General features: G+C 42.3%; 1 protein-coding gene across 2 annotated transcripts in view; it reads right to left on the bottom strand.

The window, feature by feature from the left end:
• Positions 1 to 19,229, bottom strand: part of FAM120A (family with sequence similarity 120 member A) — a 103,303-nt gene that overhangs the window by 59,163 nt on the left and 24,911 nt on the right. For both annotated transcript variants that reach the window (XM_059927063.1, XM_059927064.1), the window contains exons 4-5: positions 6,037 to 6,165; positions 5,170 to 5,266 (exon numbers count right to left, since the gene is read on the bottom strand). In XM_059927063.1, coding sequence (XP_059783046.1) covers positions 5,170 to 5,266; positions 6,037 to 6,165 — 226 coding nt within the window. The remainder of the gene's footprint in view (positions 1 to 5,169; positions 5,267 to 6,036; positions 6,166 to 19,229) is intronic.

Genomic DNA, 19,229 nt, shown 5'->3' with positions numbered 1-19,229 from the left:
TGACTGGTCCTTGCTTCTCCCTTACACTTGAAGATGCACCTTTCTGAGCCCTGGTCCCAAGAGCTGTGGTCCAGGAGCACCAACTACGGAGTCTAATTGTTCCTGTTAAGACAGTAGGCATTTATGTTCTCTTGTAGATGGGTCACCAGCAGTTGGCACTGAAGCTTGCCATCTGGCATTTTGTGAATCAGGATCCTCTGATCCAGTCAGGTAGAACGTGGCCAGCCTTGGGGGCCTGTCAGGACACAGGCTGATGCAGGCCCCTGACCTGGGCAAGCCCGTCCAGATAAAACACCCATGGGGCCTCTCTGCCAGCACCTAGGAAGTTTCTATAGCCAGAGGTCCTTTCTTTGTGGTCACTATGTAGAATTTGTTCTTTGCTTTAGCGGTGACAGCTCCTATTTCAATATGGTTCTCTTTGCACAATTCTCTATTATTTGTTCATGGTGGCCTGCTGCCCTGAGGGCTCCCTTGGTCCCCACCAGACCCTTACTCCTCTGTGCTCCGAGGGACCAGGGGTCACTATTACCTCCAACCTTCCATCTCCCTTCATAGTCCCGTCTCAGCTTTCATCATCAACCTAAAAGTTTAAGCATGCTCAAACTTCCCTCCCATTTCAAGCCCCACCCTTTATGGAAGCAATTGGAGGTGGATTTGGAGGACTGGTGCTGGCCACCTATCCCACCCTCTTCCATATTTTACAGCACAGAAGAAGCTGCAAAGCTAAAAAACTATTTTTCCTAGGACCCCTTGCATCTCGTTGAGGATCACGCAGGCGCCCGCATCTGCACGGGGTCTGGGAGCTGCGAGTGCCACAGAAGCCTCCTCCTCACCTCTGCTGACAACTGTTCTTGCCACGACTCCTATTCTGGCTGCTGCACTGCTCTCCCTGTGCCCCCAGCTCCACCTCCTTTCCCTGATCTGAGGTACACCATCTCAAGACCTCCATACAGAGTGCGCTCCACAGAAAACCTCCCCAGGGCATCCGACCTACTTCCGCTGCTCCAATTAGTACTCAGGGTACACACACAATAAAGAAAAGCAAGGGGACCATTAATACAAAATTCAGGGTGCTGGAGTACAAGGGAACGTGACCAGGAAGAGACAGGGATAGGGCTCTGATACTAGTAATATTCCACTGATGTTTGTTTTATTTACTGTACAAGTATACTGTGTGTATGATAGTTTCAAAATAATTTAAGTTTTTACAATGAAAAAAATCTTCAATGAGCTTTCATGGTCCAAAGTGTAAGTCTAAAATCTAAGGCCATGCATGGCCCGACAAGCATCACCTGACCATTCCTTCCCTTGCTTTCCTGTGCTCCAACCACATTCTTCTGTTTCTTCTACATCCTGTCCTCTCACCTCAGGACCTTTACACATTGTCTCCTCTGCATATACTTCCGCTCTATCGTCATCTTGCTAAATTCCTACTCTACACTCAAACCTCACTTAAACATTAATTTAATTGAGCAGAACTAAACACTGGTTTAATCAAGTATTGTTTTAACCGGGTTGGTCCTCCTTGACCTTCCCTTTCACATTCCTGTATGATTCCTCGTCTCAATCATCTACAAGCGCAAGGATGACACCTATCTTGTCTACCACCCTGTCCAACACTCAGCATAGTGCCTGGCAGGAAGTGAATACATCAAAGGCTCATTTACATTTTTCAAAAAATAAATAGACTATTTTTTGAGCAGTTCTGCTTTACAGAAAACATAAGCAGAAAGTATACACCTTGCATTAGTGTGCTACATTTGCTACAACTGATGATCCAATATTGACGCATTACTATTAACTAAAGTCTATAGTTTACAGTAGGATTCCCTCTTGGTGTTGTGTATTCTATAGGTTTGGACAAACTTACAAGGACATAAATCCAGCATTATAGTATCATAAGGAATATTTTCACTGCTCTAAAAATCCCACGCTTTGCCTATTTATTCCTCTCTCACCCTCAAACCCTGGAACCCTTGATCATCTTACTGTCTCCATAGTTTTGCCTTTTCCAGCATGTCATACAGTTGGAATCATACAGTATGTAGCATTTTCAGATTGGCTTCTTTCACTTAGTAATGTACATTAAAGGTTTCTCCATGGGTTTTCATGGCTTAATAGCCAATTTCTTTTCAGCACTGTATAATATTCCATTGTCTGGATGTAGCAGTTTATTTATTCATTCACCTGGTGAAGGATATCTTGGTTACTTCCATGTTTTGGCAATTAGGACTAAAGCTACTATAAACATCCACGTGCAGGTTTCTGTGTGAACATAAGTATTCAACTCCTTTGGGTAAATACCAAGGAGCAGGATTACTGGATCTTGTGGTAAGAGTATGTTTGGTTTTGTAAGAAACTGCCAAACTGTCTTCAGAGTGGCTGTAACATTTTGTATTCCCACCAGCAAGAAATGAGAATTTCTGTGTTTCACATCCTCACCAGCATTTGGTGGTGACAGTGTTCCGGATCGTAAGCTATTCTAGTAGGTGTGCAGTGAGAGCTCATCTATTTTTCACTGAGGAAGGCCAAGAGGACACAGTGCATGCTTCTTCAGACTAACAAGGCCTCTGTTTTATTTGCGCAGCGTCTCACAAATACACTAGGATTAGTTCACGCCTACAGAGTCCACGTTCACAGACCTGAGGCGGGCCTCTAACATCTCTGTTATTTGCTATTTTTAAATTCTGCCAATGATTTTGGAGCACAGCTAAGGTTTAAGAACTACTTGTTCAACCAGGGAGCCAAATATTGCTGACAACTCAATTCTGACATATCTTACATTTAGACTGCAGATTCTCTGGAGATGGTGGACATTAAGTGCTACGATGGAAAGGAAAAAGTTATAATCATATCTAGATCCCCAATTCCCAACACAGTGTTTCTGGTAGAGTAAATGCTTGAAAAATAATATTAATCTCACCTGTAACATTTTAAAAATCTATCTAGTAGGTAATTCAGAAATATACATATATACAGATAGGTATTATATATTAATATATCCATAATCTATAATATGTTATATAATGTAGATAATTCCTGGGAGTTCATAGTACAAAAACAGCATGGGCTGGAAAAAATTCTTTTTCCACCCTGAAAAAGACCACACACTATGCAGACCAGGCCTCCCAGCAATGGGACAGGGAGCATGTGCACTTCCTTTGTAAATTCCACACCATCCAATAACAGTACGGAGACCTGAGGTTTTTTCTCAATGCTGCAGAGAACCACGAACTCAGAAGGAAAGCACGGAAGACACAGCAGTCACCCCCCCAACACCAGTTCACATGGGGTCTGGCCAGGAAGGTTTTCCTTTTGAAAATACAGAACCCTGAGGCCAATTAGGCTTCTGAAAACTGTTCTGCGGTAGAACCTAAATGCCAGCCAGATTTAGAAACCTCTGGGTAGAGTCAACTCTCCCCATTTTTCTGTAAGATTTCTTCAAAGCTCTACACATATTCCAGTTTCTAAAATGATTAATACAGACAGGGTCTAATGAACAAGAAAGTTATTTTCCAATATTGGTTCTTCAAAATTCTGAATGTGTTTTCCTGTAGAATAACATAATGAACTATGGTTGGAAAAGACCACTTATGACCTACCTATTACTTATAAGAATATTTTTGTGGAAAATATGTCTTAGGTTCTCACTTGGGATGCCAAGAAAGTATTTCCCCAACTCAGTGTTGCCTCTTCTACGCTCTTGATTTCCGTTTCAGTCATCACTCTCCATTTAGTGGGTCCCTAACAGCACATATAGACGAAATCAATGAGCACTATCTCCAGATACTTTTACTTCTTTATACTTATCAGAAAAAAAAACAATAAAAGTGATTTTTACATTAATCTGTTTCTGCTGGCTCCAAATTATGTGTATCTAACTTGAAATAAACCTTCCTTCCCAATCTTGCCTCAACCTCTCTCAATTTCATCCCAATATTCCAGGCCATACACTGAACTCTACACTGCCCCAAACTTCCTGCCCTGTTGTAATTCTGTGACTGTGCTTTGTTAAGTCCCTTGCTGTACAATTCAGATTACTGCAACAGTCAGAAGCATCGGGAAATGCTTTATAGAAGGATTTGTAGGTAGTTATCACCTACATTAACCTGCTTGAAAACATCACTCTAAATACCCCAAATTCTTTACCAATTACACCACTGTTCTCCATAAACCACTGAGTGAAAGTGAAAGAGAATTCTAAGAGTATTGACTTCATTTATAAAATACTTACCTCATAATGTCCTTTGATGATTTAATAAGAACATGAAAGCACTTTAGAACTTATAGAACAGTATAGAACAGTAAATATTTTTAAGAAATTCAAACTTAAACCTAATTTAAAACTCACCTTCCTCTTCAGAACATCTTCCAAACTGTTAACAGCTCAGATCAATGCCAAATGTTAAGTCAAGTGTCTTTCTCTATCCTTTCTCTCCCCACATTTTCCTTCTCTTTAAATGTTCTAGTCCCAAGTATACTATAATGAATGTTTAAAGTACAACTGTCATATGAGGACTAGAATGTCACTACAGACAATCTCAGGAACATGACTTCTTTCATTACATGAAATAAGCACAACTGAAACAATGGTTGGCAATATGATTTCTCATAGCTTTACTGCTCTGGAGCCTAAGAAAGGCAATCTCACTCAGGAAGGAGGCTGGTATTTAGGGTTAGTGCTTTACAACCTCCCGTGAGATATTCACTATCAAGCAGCCTTCAGGCAAACAGTTTATAACTGTTTTTTATTCCCCAATTTCAAATCTCTGAGTGAAATTTGATCTTTTGTCAAAAAAGGCAACAAAAGAGGAGACACAAATCCACTGCATTTATGAAGGCACTTATAGATCCAGAGGGTCTTCTATGTCCTTGGTGCTCTCTGCAAGAGGACACCTCACAGACAGAGATTTCAGCGTCACCGTCATCTGCTAGCCTTGGTCCTCATGGCTGCCTGCTCTTCTCCTCCAGTCTCATAAGTTTTCTCTTGCTCTTCAACACTTTCAGGAATTACCACTGAGTCTGCCCAGGAAGTTCTGCTATACTTATTTGTATAACTATAGAAATCTCAATTCAAAAGAATAAACCAACAAGATTACTGGTTGAATATTTAAATCTCTTTGGTTATTGCATGGTCAGCATCCATCACAGAGGCTTTGAGTTACTTACCTAAGTAATGTGGTGGGTGAAATGCCATAGGCTTACTAGTCGCTGAATAATATCCAATTGCTCTCTTAAATCGAATAACTTTGTCATCTGTTCTAGACTGAAATAAACGCAGGAAAACCTTTGTAAATCAGTATGCCACTGGTCATGTGTATTAATATATTTTTATAATTCAGCACATGTATAATAATCTGCGGCCTTTCAAGCTAGATGAGAGTTTAGAATGACATTAAAATCTTCAAGGAAAATCAACAGATTATCATTAAAGAAACAAATCGAACATTAACTCTCTTAGAGCAATGTACTTATCAGAGTCTGACATGGAAGTCAGGAGACCTGAGTTCTGGGATGCAGTCCTCCAACTTTTCCTTGGCCAGGTCTCTGGTGCTACCCAGAAAGGTTTTACTTTTCATCTCCAGCAAGTGGGGGAGCAGTTTTAGTTCTTCAGAGAGCAAACAGGAAGTCACACAAACTTCACCTCTTCTACTAACCCTGACCCCCCTCGCATCCTTACTTTCCAAAAAAGGAAGAAGAAATCCCTGATCATCACCTGAAGGGATGGACAAATCAGAGATCCACAATTCCATTTGACCCATTTGATTCATCTGTCTTCTTAGTAGAAATCCCATTAAATTATGACGGCAAATCTAGGAGCAGCAGAGACCTTACCATTCATCTACCTCAATCCCTCCTCTGTGCAGGCCGGAGGGGAGGCTGGAGGAGCTAGGCGAGGTGCCAGCCCTCCTGGCTGGCAGAGGCCTGACAGCTGGGCAAGCACTCCTGGACACGGCTGGTGTGTGCCTCTCAAACCCCTTCCAAACCCAGCACACACCAGAGCACAAAGCGCTACCCAGGAGCTTGTACTTCTACCTGAGAATGCTGGAAAACATCTTTAGCTATGGCATCCAAGTCCGAGGTATCCTGGATGTTGCGAACGTAGTCAGCCACAGCCTTGATCACCACATCACACGGTGGCAAGACCAGCTGGTGGGCCCGGACCTAAGAATACAAGCACACATGTCAATACACTAATTCTAAACACAGGCCCAGAAACTCCAGGTGATGTTTCCCTTCTAAGGGCCTGATTAGTATCAATTTGTGATTTCTTGGCCCCAAGACTCTGGTGGTCTGAGAGTCAAGCCCTGGATCTCCCTTTCAGTTGTTGAATATAACTCAGCTGCTTCAACCTGGCTAGGTAAAAGAGCGTCTGACAGCCCTCCATTACTTCTGGGATGTCTGCAACCTGCTCATGTGAGCACAGCACAGAGAAGCCCTGGGCCACAGATGCTTCCTTTCTTTCAACACCAGGCACCAGGAGGCTGTGCTGGATGAATGCAGCCCCAAGCACCTGAGACCACTGCAAAAAGCCAAGGTAAGCTCTGAAGGGGAGGATAATGGTATCCCTGACTGCTGAGGGGCATGTCTGGTGAAAGACACATGGAATAAAGTGTAGGAATATTTTCTATCCAAGAATAGTTGATACCAGAAAAAGGTAAGTAAGCAAATTTTTTTAAAAAAGGTTTGTTTTGGACTTTTTCATGAAAACTAAAAGAAAAAAGATACCTTAATTTAACAAAATTAAGGTATGCCCATGTTCTTAGAAACAAAGATGAATCAGGTACTAACTCTGTTTATAAAAATTTTTTAAAAATTGAATGACAGTATGAAATGACATTTTATTTCCTATTTAGTCACAAAGATCATAAAGATAAAAAAGATGGCAAAACCATCTAAAGGCTTTGTGTTTCCAGAGCTGTGCACTCCTGCCCACCACACCTATGAATGTGGTACGTTACACGGCAGGAGGGGGTAGGTTGGCTGTCTGCTAACCTCAGGCCAAGCCTGTTACCCTGGATTATTCAGATGGGCCCAATGTCATCACAGGACCCTCTAATGTAGAAAGGAAGGCAGAGGAGCAGGTTTCATACATGAGGTAGAGCAGGACTCCATCGGCCATTGCCAGCTTTGATGATGGAGGAAGGGCCATGAGCCACGGAATGCAGCCCCTACAGAAGCTGGAAAAGGCAGGAAACACTCTCCCTGGAGCCTCCAGAAGAAACACTCCCCCTGGCCCTGCTGATACCTTGATTTTAGCCCAGTGAGACCCACTTTGGTTGTGACCTCTAGAACTGTAAGATATTATTTGCTGTTTTAAGACACCAAACATAAATAAATAAAAAAGGAAAAAAGGAAAGAAAAAACAAAAAAAATTAACAAATAGAATGAAAGAACTTCTGGAAAAATAGATATTTATACTATTAGGGTATCATCATGCAAATTTTCAGATGCACATGAGTATATTCAATTTCTCTTTAGAAAAGCAATGTTTTTTTTTTTTTTGGGCTGTGCCGCACGGCATGCAGGATCTTAGTTCCCCGACCAGGGATCGAACCCACGCCCCCTGCAGTGGAGGCGCAGAATCTTAACCACTGGACCACCAGGGAAGTCCCAAGCAATGGTTTTCTTTTGAAATAATGTTTTCCATGTTTGAAAATGTTAGCTGCTCCGTCTCCTAGGGAAGCATGTATCTCCTTGTTCTGGTCAGTGTTCATCACAATGAACTCCAGGGAACTAGTAAAATGTCTGAGGCTGCAGACCACAAGCACATTCCTAGAAACCCAATTCCCCCTCTGCAGAATGAAAAGCTACTGACACACACACGCTTCATGATGAAGAGGTCCCTGGAACAGTGTGTTCCAGCCAGTCTGGGAGCAATGGAAGTTCTGTCCACTCCCCGCCTTTTGGGGTGTTTAATAGTCCCACAGCCAGGACAGCGAGGAGGGCCAGCTTGGTGGCAGCCCCAGGAATGAGGAGTCAGGACAGAAACCCTGAGCTGTCCTACCGTCGACATTTCCCCCTTGGTGAGCACATTCCACAGGGAAGGGGACAGCTTTGCCTGAGGAGAGTCTGCAATGGCCAGTGGGCTCCAGGCCCTTGGACAACCCCCTCTCTGGGCCTCGACTTTCTGTCTCTAACTACAGTTTGAGACTAGTTGCCCAAAGAATGCCCCCTGGCAGTCAGAAAGCCTAGGGTTACCTCATTATGTTGCATACAGTACTGGAAAGGCCGGCCACTGTAGAAGGAGTTTATATATAGAACAAATGACAATTAACATGGTTAGAACAGAATTTACTGGGTACATAAACGTCCAAAATATGAAAAGGGCTTTCCTCCAGCAGCTGGGAGCTAATGCGGTAGTGCAGGCAGCCTCTCCCAGCGTGTGCACCCTGACACCGGGACACCACAGACGACTGGGCAGCCGCATACTGTCCCATCCCACCTCAAGTGAAGATGACAGAGTCTGTCATTTTGGTTCCTGTGGATATCCTCGTCTTCACTACCCCCACTCCCCACAACACTAAGGCTATAAAATCCTTGAAGTGAGCAGATCCTATAATTAGAGGGCCCCTAAATCCTTCTGAGAGGCTAATTAACACCACCCTGAAACTGCGTCCTTTATAATTTCCCATGGCCCGGACTCCTCCCTCACGCCCCACCACCCCTCGCTCCCCCAGCTTCACTCCTAATCCAGCCTTCCAAATCCAGCTCAGGGTGAGCACCCACATCTTCCTCTGAGACTGTTGGTGCTACTGCTCCCAAGCCGTATCTTGGCTGCTCTTTAAATGCAAGTGAATCTAAAAACAAGTTTCACATAATATCATTGCTGAAGCAGAAGAACCTGATCCACTTCACTGCCATTTGGAAAAGAGCAAAGTGAAAGGATTACAAATCTTGGCAATTTTCAGGAAGAAAACTAGAAACCTGATTTGATCAACATTCACTTGTGGGTAAGGTATTATTCTAGAAAATAAGAATATGGAGCAGCTCCCCAGTGTCTTGACTTCAAGAAGCTCACATTCTTATTGGAGAAAAAATGCTGACCAGACTCCAACAGGGCCCTCAGAGGACACCCTGGAGGAATCATGGCCCAGCTGAGGAGGGAGAAAGGCTTCTGCATCCTCTGTGGTTCTCAAAGTGCAGGCCCTGAGATCCAATCCAGTGCCGTCTTGGAGCCCCCAAACCAACGAAAAGAGTTGTGTGAGGGGGCTCTGGCAGTTTGTTGTAATAAGTCCTCCAACCACTAAATCACTGAACACACCTTGAGGGCTAGTATTTTCTAAAAGAGTCAAGAGTAAGGAAAACATTTAAACACCAAAACCGTTATGGCTATGCCTTGAGATTCTTGAAAAGTTATGACGTGTATCAATATCTTGTATACATTTGCTTAAATATAGCTGTGAAAAGGATGATAAAATGCAATTAATCACAAACAATGCTAAATGTGAGCTCTGCAGGTGGAAACTGTTATGCAGATATACCGAAGGATTTAATGGATTTGAATTTAAAGTATTTAAAGTATTAAGTGTCAACAAAGAAAAATTCCATCACGTTTTATGAGCAAGGGTCACCAGTAGGCTCACAGGGAAAGGAGGGCAGGCCTGGGCTCCCTCCTGCAGAAGTGTCTGCATACAGCTGGGGCTGTACTGTCCTGTGATTGAGTTCTTCTAGATTATATGCCACACACTGCTCTCAGTATGCATCACTTCATTTAATCCGCAAAACAATGCTGTGAGGTGTACTCCTAAATGTACTCCCCATTTGACAGGAGTTCATTCAGGCACCCATATGAGCCAACGAGGTGAGTAGCTGGGCCACCGCCCGACCTGCAGACTGCACACCTGGCCACCACACTCTGGTCTAGTCATCTCTAAATTATGCCTCTTTTAGCATTAAATGTCCTTTTCTATGAAATGATGGTAGACGGCGAGTTCCTTTTTCCTCTAACATTCTTATTTAGAATAATTAAAAGTTGGCAACACAACAGTAGCCCTCCCAACTTTTGTCTTCCCCAACAGATCCGTGAAACCCAAACCCCTGTTGTCAACAAAAGGAGCTACAGAAAGATTTTCAACAGGAGAGGTATGAAATCAGGCCTGAGTTCCAGACACATGGAGGATGGGCATGAAGGCAGAGGAACAAAGGAGGGAACATTTAGCAGCTCCTGCGTAAACCTAAGTAATGATAACACAGGTGGTCGAGAAGGACAGGATGAGCAAGGTGGGAAAGGTCAGATGTAGAGTCAGATGCAGAGAGGAGAAGAATCAAAGATAATTCTCAATTTCTAACCTGATGACTGCAGGGACAGTGGTATCACTAGCGAGAAACAAAATACAGGAGGATAAACCTATTTAGAGAAGGTGACGACATTTCTAAGTCAGAAACATCAAATTTGGTGCACAGGTGCAGTGCCCAAGTGGAGATGACTTGGTGGACAGTGGGATACACCCTGCAGTTCAGGGAAGGGGTCTCTTGGGAGAAGTACACTGGAGAGTCATCAACATAGTAGTTGAAACCTTAAGGGCAGATGAGACGTGCCAGAAAGAAAGTGTGAGGCTCACAGCAAGGTACAGAGATGGATCCTAGGGAATGCACATGCAACTAGAGGAAGCCAGCTCACACGAGAGACAAGGAAAGGATGTGGAAATAAGGAATACAGAACAAAGCTGGGGTCTGGGAATCAAGGCAGGAATTTCCCCAGAGGGGTGAGGAGAGCAGGATGACTGACAGTGTCAAGTGCTCCAGAGAGGCTGAAAATCATTTGACAAAGCATTTGTCAAATCCACAGCCTTGGACAAAGACCCAACTGTGTCCACCAGAGATCGGTGGGGAGGGGCGCAGGGGGCGGTGAGGGTGGATTAAGCTGTTGAGGACATTATGGAAGGCTGCCTTCGGGAGAGCTGAGGATGAAAAAGAGAGTTAGGAGAATATGGGAGACTAGACCGCATTTACAAACTGAGGGCCAACGACCAAAAGAGGGGGGCGTCTACACAGGAGCAAGGAGTTGATTGGACGAAGTAACGCAGGGCTCCCTGGATGTGTTCAGTGACAACAGCTCAAGAATGTCAGTATAGTCTAGTCTCAGGAAGTAAAATGGGCCTGGATGAAGAAGAATGAAAACAGGGGAACGAGAAGCTGAGGACTCTCACCATCCTCGGATAAAGGGCCTCTCTGTAAGAGAAAGTGTGAAACTGAAGAGAGGTCTGAAGAAATGATGAATGTTTAAGATAAATATTAAGGAGAATAAAAGGATTAACTGCTGACACTGATAGTTTGGTTGAAGTTGGAGACCATAGTTTTAAAAATCAGTTTTACTGAGATATTTTACTTAAAGTAAAATTCATCAATTTTAAGCACATAATTCACTGAGCTCTGATAAACGCATACATTAGTGTAGGCACCGCCATAATTATGAAGTATAACGTTTCTATCACCTCAAATAGTTCCCTGTGCCCCTTCCCATCATAGCCCTAGGCAACCACTAACCTGCTTTCTATCACCATACTTTTGCCTTTTCCAGGGTTTTACATAAAAGCAATCATATATTTCTTTGGTGTTTGACTTTTCACTTAAGATAATGCTTCTAGGATTCATACATATTATAAGAAAGTAGTTGGTTCCTTTCACTGCTATCAGCATGTCATTGTATGACTGTTCCACAATTTATTCATCCATTCAGCAGCTGACTACTGCTTGGTGTGTTCGAGACTACAATGGATAAAGCTGCCAGGACACTCAGGGTTAATTATTTTTGTGAACATAGGATTTTATTTCTCGTGAGTAAATGTCTAGCAGCGGGATTGCTGGGTTATATGGTAGGTATATGTTTAACTTTGTAAGAAACTACCAGACTGTTTTCAAAGTGACCATTCTGGATTCTGCTTCCCAACAGCCACATCTCAGAGCTATGGGTGCTGACATGCACTGACACTTGGCATCATCTGTCTCCTTCATTTGGCCCATTCCAGTGGTCAGGTAGTGCAGCTCATGATGGCTTTAATTTGCATTCCCTAATTCCATGGAGCATCTCTTTGTGTGCTTACTGAATATTCTGTAAAACGTCTGTTCAAAACTTCACCCATCTTTTTTTGTTGTTGGGCTGTGTATCTTCTTATTGTGTTGTTCTTTACATATTCTGGATACAAGTCCTTTACCAGAGATAATATTCTGCAAATAGCTCCTCTCCCTCTGTTGTTGCTTGCTTTTCATTTTCTTAACTAAGAAATCTTTGACTAACTCAAGGTCATAAAAATCCTCTCTTATATTTTCTTCTAGAATAATTTTTATATTCTTTTAATTTTTGCATATGGATATCCAGCTATTGTAAAAACTAACCCTTCCCCATTTAGTTACTTAGGGACTTCTGGTGAAAATAATTAAATATATATATAGGTCTATTTCTGGACTCTGTTCTGCTCCACTGATCTGTTCGACTACCCTTATGTCAGTACCACACTGAGTTGATTATTATAGCTTTAAAGTGAGTCTAATACTAAGTCCTTTCACTTTGTTCTTCCTTTTCAACATCTCTGATGCTATTCTAGGTCCTTTGCAATTCCACATGAATTTTAAAATCAGTTTTTCAATTTCTACTTAAAAAAAAGCTTGCTTGGATTTTGATTGGGATGCAGTAAATCTATATAACAACAGAGTCTTTTGAGCCATCAACACGTACATTTCTTCATTTATTTAGATCCTTCTTTAACTTAGACCGTAAGTTTGCAGTGGCATCCATTAGCTGTGTGGTTCTCAAATCTTCTCTAGATAGTACCTATCTAGGGTGGAGGGGTCTGCTGGGCAGGTGAGATGGAAGAAGGAGCAAGAGAAGGGTGATGTTGGTACAACCAGTTCAAGATGACCCACCAAGAGGTCCAGGCCAGCTAGGGAAGAAAGAAACAGTGAACAAATAAATGGGCAGAAGGCCCCAGGGCGGGCAAAAGAGCCAAGTGTCAGCTTATGAGAATACTAAAGATAGAAGTGGTGGAGACAAAAGGGAGAAGGGATATTAAAGTGTACGATAGGAAATGGAGCTCTTCTGGGAGAAGACCCAGTGTATGACTCTGGGCCTAGAAGGCTGCAGTATAGTATACACTATTTTACTGGAAACAACATGCAGCCAAGTTGTCTGTGGGTAATCTCCAGTACTCTGACCTTGCCTGAGTCTCAGAAGAGCTATCAAAGGACACCATCATGAAAGTAAAACGACAACCCACAGAATGGGAGAAAGTGTTTGCAAATCATGTATCTGGTAAGAGACTTGTATACAGAATATATTTTTTAAAAAACTCTTACAACTCACTAATAAAAAATTTTAAAATGGACAAAAGATATGAATAGACATTTATCCAGAAAAGGTAAACAAATGGCCAGTGAGCACAGGAAAAGGTGCTCAACATCATTAGTCATCAGAGAAATGCAAATCAAAACCACATCACACCCACTGCAACAGCTAAAAATAAAACAACAGACAATAACAAGTGTTGGTGAGGTTGTGGAAAAGTCAGAAACCTCACACATAGCTGGTAAGAGTATAAACAGTATAGCTACTGTGGAAAACAGTCTGGTAGTTCCTCAAAATGTTAGGCATAGAATTACCATGTGACCAGCAATTCCAGTCCTAGGTATACACCTGAGAGAAATGAAAACATGTCTACACAAACACTTGTACTTGAATATTCACAGCAGCATTACAAAGCCAAAATGTGGCTGAACAACCTGAATGTCCACTGACTGATGAATGGATTAAACATGGTAGGTATACCCACACGACAGACTATTTTTTGGCCATAAAAAGAAAAAATGAAGTGCTGATACATGCTACAGTGTGGACGAACCTTGAAACAACATTATGCTCAATGAAATAAGCCAGACACAAGAGGTCATATAATTCCACTTATGTGAAATGTCCAGAAGAGGCAAATTCATAGAGGAAAAAGTAGATTAGTGGTTGCCAGAGGGTAGAGGAGGGGGAGAAATGGGGAGTGACTGTTAACAGATAAGATACTGGGTTTCTTTTTGAGGTGATGAAAATATTTTAAAATTAGACAGTGATGATGGTTGCACAAACTCTGTGAAAGCTAGAAACCACTGAATTGTATACTTTAAAGGAGTAGATTTTATGATATGTCATTATATCTCAATAAAACTGTTATAAAAAGAAAATTTAAAAAACATTCTAACCAAGAATGGCAATTTGGAAGTAAACTGCCAGCAAACCCCAATTCTGTCACATGTCCTTCTGGACCCAGATTGGGCTAGTCTCAAGAAAAGTGACATCTCCGGTTGAACCGCCTGGGAGTGCTCAGAGCAGAGAGACCACTGGCAATGTGAGGGGTGTATGTGTGCACACCCAAGACACAGTGTCGGGAAACTGCCAAAAGAGCCACATTTCCAGCAGAAGTGATCTCTTCCAGTCAGAGTGATGGAGAAGGCCTACTTATGAACAAGGCGGAGATTGTGGACCCACAGGGGGAGGAAATAAGCTTGAAAGTGTCTGCACACATTTTTAAAACTGAGAATATGCCACTTATTTAACATAAAACTAGAAGATTCCAGGTCATGAGAAGAAACAGAGAAAGCAAAAATACCCTAAGTAAGCTTCTTTTTGTTTCATTGACCCTATCACTCACCACCCCAGGAATCAGAAGTCGGGCGCTATAAACACTGTATCTTTCAGACTGCATTTGGACCACGAATCTCCCCTCCTCTGGCTAGGTCATGCATTTCAGCTCACTCGGAAGAATTCTGCCCGCAGGCCCAGGGCAGGCCCAGTCCCTCAAGAGGAAGGAGCTAAACTGAAAGCAATCCTGTAACAACTAGGGAACACAAACCCCTCCCATGACTCTGTCCCTCCTTCCCAGCAAAGTGACCTGTGATCCACCCACAATCTGTAAAACAGAGACAGTAAAGCTATTCTTGAGTCCCAGTGATTTCAGCAGATTCCTCAGAATGCCAAGCTTTCCATCTTCACTTTATTTATTTTAATATTTATTTATTTTTGATGTGGACCATTTTTAAAGTCTTTATTGAATTTGTTACAATACTGCTTCTGTTTTACGTTTTGGTTTTTTGGCCCTGAGGCAGGCGGGATCTTAGCTCCCCCACCAGGGACTGAACCCGCACCCCCTGCATTGGAAGGCGAAGTCTCAACCACTGGACTGCCAGGGAAGTCCCCCATCTTCACTTTAAAACCAACTGGGGACAGGGAAGGAAGCTCTGATGGGAAGATATAAACAAGCAAAATCTTTTGAGTTCAGTCTTTTATTTTCCATTTAAGGATTCCATATATAAATTTTAAATGAGCAAAGAATAAGACTTCTTACTAAAAGCAAGTTTCCACGACCTAAAAGCTTAAAGCCCAGTACCGTTAATCTGTGCACTGAAATTCCAGACTGTTAAGAATGTGCAGCTCACTGAATGCATGATGATGATGACATTATAATAATAATATTAGTAGGATGTACATTTTAAAACAATTCTGGAGTACCAAATATCAATCTGTTAAAAGTGGTTCTCTTCCACGAGTGCAATTATAAATAGCTCTCACTTCCACAATGCATAATGGTTGAATTTTTCAACCTTCCAGGCCCCTAACGTTATTTTCTCTAGAGCCCAAAAAGTCTTTAGATTTTAGGAAGTACTTCTTAGCTCTTATGAAACTATAGGATGACTACTTGAGATAACTTCAATTAACTCTAACATGCAAGCAGGAATTCCTTCCTTGGAAGGTCTTAAGTGCCCAAACTGCCACCTCTTGCAATGCCTTAAAACAGCAGTCCCCAACCTTTTCGGCACCAGGGACTGGTTTCCTGGAAGACACTTTTTCCACGGACAGGGAGGGGGATGGTTTCAGGATGATTCAAGCACATTACCGTTATTGTGCACTTTATTTCTGTTATTATTACATTTATATAATGAAATAATTATACAACTCACCATAATGCAGAATCAGTGGGAGCCCTGAGCTTGTCTTCCTGCAAATAAGGAGCACACAACCTAGATCCCTAGCACGCGCAGTGCACAGTAGGGTTCGCGCTCCTATGAGACTCTAATGCCGCAGCTGACCTGATATGAGGAGGAGCTGAGGCGGTAATGTGAGAGATGGGGAGCAGCTGTAAATACAGTTGAAGCTTCACTTGCTGGCCCGCCGCTCATCTCCTGCTGTGCGGCCTGGTTCCTAACAGGCCACAGACCGGTCTGTGGCCCGGGGACTGGGGACCCCTGCCTTAAAAGGTGGAACTCAGAATAATTGAAGCCCATCATCTTTCTATTCATGCACAATTTATACTCAACTTTCTTTCAAAAAGGATCCCAGAAAGTCTGATCATCAATCTCACTCTGGTAAGGTTGCACAGTACGTTAGATATACCATAAAACTCAAACTGCCTGAAATCGTGCTGCTCTTCTCTCTGGCAGCTGGATCCACAGTGTGAAACCCAGACAGGGGCCACGTACGGTGGATATGAAGATCACTGGTTGGCTGGCCACTGATCGCAGCAGGTGCAGCTGCGACCCGCTCCCCCTTCAGGGAAGCCAAGAGAGAGGAGATCCTTCGAGTCCGGGCTTCATCCTGAGGGCCCCCTGCGAGCCTTGCCATGTGCCCTGACCTTGGGAAGGCTGGGGCTGCATGGACTGCATGGTGAGACACAGATGGCCCTTCTGTCCACCTCCACGTTCCTAGGGACCCTAACATGCTACTCACCCAGAACCAGACTCCCTCCTCCCCGGGGTCAACTGCCACATCCTGTCCCTAAAGGCATGGGTAGAAAGGATTACTCAGTGACTTTTGGTGGCACGTAAAAAATATAAAGTTAGAGATACCTTCTGGTAAAACTCTAGGTAAATTTAAAACAAAACATTCCTAATCTGACCTGACAGACTGCCCTGGTATACAGCTGCCTCAGGGAAAAGATAATGCTGGCAAAGGAAGGTGACTTGGGACTTCCCTGGTGGCGCAGTGGTTAAGAATCCGCCTGCCAATGCAGGGCACACGGGTTCGATGCCTGGTCCGGGAAAATCCCACATGCCGCAGAGCAACTAAGCCCATGCACCACAACTACTGAGCCCGTGCGCCACAACTACTGAAGCTCACGTGCCTAGAGCCCGTGCTCTACAACCAAAGAAGCCACTGCAATGAGAAGCCCACACACTACAACGGAAGAGTAGCCCCCACTCACCGCAACTAGAGAAAGCCCATGCACAGCAACGAAGACCCAATGCAGCCAAAAATAAATAAAATTAAAAAAAAAAAGGAAAGTGACTAAAAATAAGTGAACCTGAAGGTAGGGTTATATCAATAAATACTAAAGACTATTTAAATCAGAAAGAGAAATGTACAAGAGCTAGGACTTAGAGCTTTGAGAAGAGGCAGAAGCAAGCAAGGGAACTTTCAAGGACGTATTTTAATTTAATTGGACACACAGAGGGAGAAGGAGTTCAAGAGAAACCAGCACCTGCCTGGCCCGGGGCTGATGGGCAGAGCTAGGCTTGGGGGGAGTGGCGGGGGGGGGGAGGCAGTGTGCCAGGGGAGGGGCACACTGCCTGCTTGCCACAATTGGGGTGGTAGTATAGAGAGACCAAAATAGAACCTGAATAGCTATACAGGAGAACAACACTTGTGGGAGGTCTGGGGAGAGGAAACGCGAGCATAAAACTTGCAAAGTAGCCTGTCCAATATGAAGGAAATGGTGAAGGGACTCCGGGGCCGGAAGTACTTGGGGGGGTCATGAATGACGGATGGGGATAAAAACTTGAAATACATGAAACTGAATACGAAGTTTAGGAACACAAAAACCATTAAAATGAATACAATGGTTGAAATGTTGACAGGGGTAAGATTATGGTATTACATGTTAAGGGGTGATTTGAATTTATTAGATAATAAGTTCATATAACACCAACCCTCTGTGAACAATAAACTGGTAGATGTGACTTTGGTGAAACACTTCGGCAAAATAAAGGATGATAAAAGGAATGCTTGAACTTGGGGGTGCAAAATCAGATATCTTTAAAAGCTGTGTATACAACATACTGTGTTAAAAAGGAACAAATGAAAATCATAAGAAAGTTTCATAAACAACAACTAACCAAATTTTCAAAAGATGTAGTTAGTTTTATTACTGTGAAAAAGAAGAGACTAAAAAAGCAGATGGGATACAGATAATTCTATACAGTAGTAATGTTCATGAGAAAAAAACCACATTCAATATCCCACAGTCTTTGTTAAAATGATTAAAATGATACTATACACAGAAAACTATGTATAAAAGGTCAAAACATAAAAGTTATGCAATTTTTGAACTCAAAGCTGGACATGCTTTGCTTTTCAGAATGTGACTTTAAAAATCCTACAACTTATTAACTCACTGAAAAATTATTTTGGACTGCTTCACTATGCCATAAAAACACCCAGCTAATATTTAAAATACACATGATGATAATGCAAAAAAAATCTGATTTGCTTTAAAAAAAAACCAACAAACAATCCTATAAACAACTTTCAGAGAACAATAGAAAAATGTGAACATGGACTTAATATTAAATGACATTAGGGAATTATTGCTAATTTAGTTAATGTGATAATAGTAATATAATTAAGAGATTATCCTTATTTTTAGGTGGTGGTGATGTAAACCACAGTTCTCACAGGTGAAGTGTTATGATATCTGCAACTTACTTCCAAATAGTTGAGTTAAAAAACAAACACACAGATACAAATATACTTTAGAAGAAACTGTTAACAACTGTTTAACCAAGATGGTGGATATATTGATAGACATTTTCTATTTCAACTTTTTACATACTTAATATTTTTCTTAACAAACTACTAGGAAAAATACATGATAATGATGTTTGTAACCTATCAATAGTTTGAGTTGGTTTTCCAGTAATTCTTCAAACAGCTCCTCACTTCTAACCTCTGACACATGAAACAAGGCAAGTTCAATTTAGATATATGTATATGGTCTGGGATCCTGGGAGCCTCTCACCCCGGCTACTCAAAACTCTACAAACCTTCTAAAAAACAAGCCTTCATTTTGTCTCAACTTATAAAAGCATACTGCTTAATGAACCTAATGAGCACAATACTTCTTCTGAGTCCACCTGATTTCGGACTATACTTTTCCTATTCTGCAGTTCAATAATGGTATCACCAGGAGCTTGGAATCAAGATTACAAATTGTAGCACTCTGTAAATGAAAATACATATGAAGAACACTCTGGCC

Source organism: Balaenoptera ricei, chromosome 6 (genome assembly GCF_028023285.1).
Source record: "Balaenoptera ricei isolate mBalRic1 chromosome 6, mBalRic1.hap2, whole genome shotgun sequence".
Classification (NCBI taxonomy): domain Eukaryota; kingdom Metazoa; phylum Chordata; class Mammalia; order Artiodactyla; family Balaenopteridae; genus Balaenoptera; species Balaenoptera ricei.
The sequence above is the reverse complement of the archived record's forward strand: the minus strand, read 5'-3'. Positions and strand labels throughout refer to the sequence as shown.